The 5,388-nt window shown below is 35.1% G+C and overlaps 2 protein-coding genes across 2 annotated transcripts; both read right to left on the bottom strand.

The window, feature by feature from the left end:
- LOC110269212 (uncharacterized mitochondrial protein AtMg00810-like) lies at positions 674-1,543 on the bottom strand. Its single transcript, XM_021116898.1, has one exon. The coding sequence runs from the start codon at positions 1,541-1,543 to the stop codon at positions 674-676; it is 870 nt and encodes a 289-aa protein (XP_020972557.1).
- Positions 3,915-4,754, bottom strand: LOC110269211. Its single transcript, XM_021116897.1, has 2 exons — positions 4,500-4,754; positions 3,915-4,421 (listed from the first exon to the last, which is right to left on the bottom strand). The coding sequence occupies exons 1-2, from the start codon at positions 4,752-4,754 to the stop codon at positions 3,915-3,917; spliced, it is 762 nt and encodes a 253-aa protein (XP_020972556.1).

The raw sequence follows: 5,388 nt of genomic DNA, 5'->3' as shown, positions 1-5,388 counted from the left end.
GATTAAATTTTGTATAACTTGTGAGTAAATCAAAATCATTTAGAACAAAAAGGTACTATGAGAGAGTAGCGCACAAAAGCTTATGCATAATTTTTTTAAAAAAAACCATTAATTTTAGAATTTGATTTTGATGCATTATCAGAAAAAAATTGTTTTACACGTATATCCAATTACATAACGTCATATCAATAAAAATAACTATCTTTCATATTAACCGCATGAATTGTTATCCAAAAAAATAAATTTAATTGTAAAATATTTTACACTGTCAGTATATCAAAATTAATCTCATATATTTATAACCAACAAAAAAAATATCTAATGCATTTATGAGTTAACATTTAAATTGGTCATTATCGAATTTCAAATCAAATACTTTCGTTGTCAATCATTTTTTATTATTCTAGAAGTTTTTGAAAATTATTTTCATCAGATAAATTATTTTTTCTGTCGTTTTAAAAGTGTGGAAAGTTGGTTCTTCAATGAAAAATGAATTATGCAGAGGAAATAGAGGACTATTATTTTGTGCAGCAAAAAAGACTTTAAAACTTAGTGTACCAGTAATGTTTCTTTCACAAATATATACTATAACAGAGATTCTAAGAGTGGAAATAGTCAATTTACACTCTAATAGTACATCAAGAACCATCACAAGAATTAGGAATTAGTTATTTCAGTTACTGATGCATGATGGTTCTTTACAGCCTCCCCTCAAACTCATAGTGGGTTGAGGAACCACTCTGAGTTTGTTCTTAAACTTCTCAAAGGAGGCAGTGGATAGTGGTTTAGTGAGCACATCAGCAATTTGAGAATCAACTGGGATATGAATCACACGTAATTGCCCTTTAAACACCCGATCTTGAACAAAATGCAAATCGACCTCAAAATGCTTGCTTCGACTATGAAGAATCGGATTGGCAGAAAACATCACAGCACTGAGGTTGTCACAATACACAGTGGGTGCAATAGGTTGAGGAATCCCAAGTTCTTGTAGCAACTTAAGAACCCATAATATTTCAGCTCCAACATCCGCAAGGCATCTAAATTCGGCTTCTATAGATGACCGACTCACTGCCGTTTGCTTACGACTACACCAAAACACCGGATTATAGCCAAGAAAGACGCAATATCCACTGGTGGACCTGTGATCTTCAATGTCACTCGCCCAATCTGCATCCGCAAAGACAAGAACACGAAGATCAGTAGATTTTTGAAAACATAATCCATGATGATACGTACCTGAAAGATAACGGATGATCCTTTTCAAGGCTGACCAGTGATGTTGCTTGGGATTTTTCATGAACTGACTAACGTGATTCACAGAGAAGGATATTTCTGGATGAGTTAAGGTTGCATATTGCAACCCTCCAACAAGAGATCTATAGAGAGTTGGGTTTTCATATGATTCAGACCCGTCAGAAATCAATTTGAGAGAGGAGAGCATAGGAATAAGGATAGGCTTGGAGCTAGAAAGGCCTGCACGTCTTAACAGATCAAGAATATATTTTGATTGTGAAATGTGAAGTTCACCAGTGCCAAGCATATTAAATTCTAAACCAAGAAAATAATTCAAACCACCTAAGTCTTTAAGAGAAAATTTAGAATTCAAGTCAGTGATTAGAGCATCAATTTCAGTCTTGTTGTTACCAGTTATAACAATATCATCCACATAGACGAGTAAATAAGTAGTAGAATGTTTAGTATATCGAACAAATAAGGAGGTATCAGCTTTGGTATTAGAAAAACCATAAGTGAAGAGAGCAGAACTAAGTTTAGCAAACCAAGCTCTTGGAGCTTACTTAAGGCCATAAATGGCTTTATCAAGCTTGCACACTAATGAAGGGTTGCTGGACACAAAGCCAGAGGGTTGTAACATGAAAACATCCTCAGTTAAATCACCATTCAAGAAGGCGTTGTTAAAGTCAAATTGGCGAAGTGGCCAATTATATGTAACCGCAAGGGAGAGAACAATCCGAATTATAGAAGGACGAATCACAGGGCTATAAATTTGATTAAAATCAATCCCTTCAACCTGATGACACCCTTTGGCAACTAAGCGTGCTTTATATTTTTTGATACTATTATCAGGACCCCTTTTAACAGTATAGACCCATTTACATCCAATAATAGTAGAATTGGAAGGAGGGTCAATGAGATGCCATGTATGATTCTTGATCAAAGCATCATATTCCTCAATCATGGCTTGGTGCCAATGAGCAGAGGATAAAGCCTGAGAAAGAGTCTTGGGAGAATATTGAGTGAGATCAATGTTAGAGACAGCAGCTAAAGCTTTTGGTTTAAGAACACCAGATTTAGATCTGGTAACCATACTATATGTATTAGACGATTTAGGGGTAGTGAAGAAGTAAGAATGGGAACCTTGGGTAACTGAATTTCAAGACCAAATATAGGTATAGAAGCAGGAGGAACATGCTGATCCAAGGAAGTAGAGTTGACAGAATTAAGGATAGGTAATTAAGGTGAACTCAATTCATTGATATTAGATGTGGACGCAGGATGAAGAAGATTATATGTGTTAAGTGTATTAGTATTGAGATTAGAATTAGAAATAGAAGTGGAGTCAGTTGTGATAGAAGATGAATTAGAATTGGGAACAAGAGATATAGGAGGCACACAGGTAACAGTATGAGACAAAGAAGAAATATTAGATGCAGCAGAAGAATTAGATGAAAAGAAAATTGAAGATTGAAATAATTTTTCATCGAAAATAACATTTCTTACAATTAGAATTTTTTTTCTTCACGAATAAGACATTTGAAGCCTTTGGATTGAGGAGCATAGCCAAAGAAGATGCACTGTTGAGATCTAAAATCTAGTTTATAATGATTGAAAGGTCTGGTGTTGGGGTAGCATGCACAACCAAAAACCTTGAGCATGACATAGTTGGGTTTAATATTGTGAAGCTTCTCAAAAGGTGATTCAAAATCTAAGACTTTGGTTGCTAGCCGATTTATGAGGAAAGTAGCTGTAAGAAAAGCATCTTCCCAATAAGGAAGAGGCAATTGAGCAGTAGCTAAGAGAGTTAAACCCATCTCAATCACATGTCTGTGTTTGCGTTCAACAACTCCTTGTTGTTGATGCGTGTAAGGACAAGAGAGGCGATGAACAATACCCTGATCTTGTAAGAATGTCCTAAATGTGCTAGAAAGGAATTCTTTGCCATTATCAGTTTGAATGGCTTTGAGAGAATGGCCAGTTTGCCTTTTCATCAATACTTTATACTGCTGAAAAATAGAGAAAACTTGAGACTTGGACTGCATCAAATATAAACAAGTATAACGTGTAAAAGCATCAACAAAGCTCACATAATAAGGAAATCCGGACCTAGAAACTGATTGAGCAGGACCCCAAATGTCAATAAACACAAGTTGTAAAGGAGAAGTGTATTCAGTTTGAGAAAGGGGAAAGGGGAGAGCATGCATTTTTGCCATACAACAATGATCACAAACAAAGAAATCAGTAGCTGAATTTTGATTAATAGAAATATTACATTGTTTAAGGACACTTTTTACAATAGAGTTAGAAGGATGTCCCAGCCTTCTATGCCACAAAGCAAGATTGAGATTACAAGAAGCTAAAAAAGTATTAACAGAATTATGATCATATAATGGTGTTAGCACACACAAATTATCAAAGGAATATAGTTCATGTCTAAGAGTTCCTTGAAGAAGTGTTTGCTTGTGGACCTGAGATTTAACAAAACAATGAAAAGGGTGAAATTCAAAGAAAACATTGTTATCTAAACAAAATTTTGATACACTGATAAGATTCTTTGCAATTCCAGAAATGTGTAAAACATTTTTAAGAGTAAAAAGATGATTATTATGAGGGTTAAGCAAAGAAGAAGAACCATTGTATTTGATAGAGATACCAGATCCATTTGCTATATATAATTAATCAGGCCCAGTATATTCAGCTGAAGATATAAGGTTGGAAGAATTATGTGTGAGGTGATGGCTTGCACCGGTATCAGGATACCATGCAGTGTCAGCAGCGGAAGAGGTGGAAGTGAGGTAAGACTGTGGCTGGTAAAAAGAGGAGGAAGGAGGAGGAGGTGGATTAGATGAACCAGCATTGGCTGAATTTGAAGAGTATCCATTGTATGCTTGATCAAATCGATAGAAGCATTGTAAAGCGGAATGGCCTGGACGATTACACACTTGGAAATAAAGACGATTTGTTGATTGCCATGAATTTCTTCCACTGCATGCAAATCTTCCACCACGAGCACCTCTTCGTCCTCCAGAGGTTCTTCCAGCAAATCTTGGATTGGAAAATTTTGATTGAGCTAACTGAGCTTGTGCTAATCCAATGGAAAGTTGTTTGAACTTTTTAAGCGTTTCTTCATGAGAAATAAGAAGAGTTTCAACCTCTCCAATAGTAAAGAGTTCAAGTTTGGTCTGAACAAGTGTAATACAGCGTGAATAATCTTCAGGAAGGCCATCACATATGGCTTATATATGTGTTTCATTCATAACATCATACCCAAGAGCAGTGAGAGAGTCAACAAGTTTCTTGATGGTAGCAAGATACTGGTTGATGGTGAGAGGGTTCTTCTTGACATTCTTGAGCTGAGTTCTTAATTGCTTGATTTTTGATTTGGTGGTTTCAGCAAATATTTGATGGAGTTTGTCCCAAATTTGAATAGCAGATTTGTAATGTACAATTTGGTTCTTGAACGAGCCATCAACAGATGCAAAAAACCAAGAACAAAGATTAGAATCATGTTGCATCCATTCAGTGTACACACTTGAGATGGTACCGGCAGCTTTTTCAGCATCAGAGGCATGCTTTGGAGGTTTTTTCCCTTCAACAATGTGATCTTCCAAATTCTGGCCCTTAAGTGTGTGAAGAGAACTTGTTGTTTCTATGTCACAAAATTGGATGATTCTATAATGAGATTGAATGTATATTTGTTATTGTTGGTTGTAAAAGCAGGAACAATGAGCGCTATGGATCCAAGATTCAAGCTCTTGATACCATGTGGAAAGTTGGTTCTTCAATGAAAAATGAATTATGCAGAGGAAATAGAGGACTATTATTTTGTGCAGCAAGGAAGACTTTAAAACTTAGTGTACCAGTAATGTTTCTTTCAAAAAAAAATATTTCTTTCTACTAGAAGTGTACTATATATATATATGTAGACTAACTATAACAGAGACTTCAAAAGTGGAAATAGTCAATTTACACTCTAAATATTACACATGTTTCATATACTCTATATATTATCAGAATTTGAAAAGGATTATTGACCTAATATAATAAAAAACAAATGAATGGGCTATGGTAAGTTTTTTGGAATATATAGGTTTTTTATTATGGGGCGAGAATATTATTTAAGTTATATGTAATAAATATACGAAAAAA

This window comes from Arachis ipaensis, chromosome B02 (genome assembly GCF_000816755.2).
Source record: "Arachis ipaensis cultivar K30076 chromosome B02, Araip1.1, whole genome shotgun sequence".
Lineage (NCBI taxonomy): Eukaryota > Viridiplantae > Streptophyta > Magnoliopsida > Fabales > Fabaceae > Arachis > Arachis ipaensis.
This window is presented reverse-complemented; position numbering and strand designations above follow the sequence as displayed.

Bases quoted from the DNA above. Each gene is read 5' to 3' on its own strand.
- LOC110269211 (XM_021116897.1), bottom strand. From the start codon at position 4,754: ATGCAACATGATTCTAATCTTTGTTCTTGGTTTTTTGCATCTGTTGAT. The intron at 4,422-4,499 runs GTTATGAATGAA...ACACTTGTTCAG, and splicing joins TCACTGCTCTTGGGTATGAT to ACCAAACTTGAACTCTTTAC.
- LOC110269212 (XM_021116898.1), bottom strand. From the start codon at position 1,543: ATGCTTGGCACTGGTGAACTTCACATTTCACAATCAAAATATATTCTT.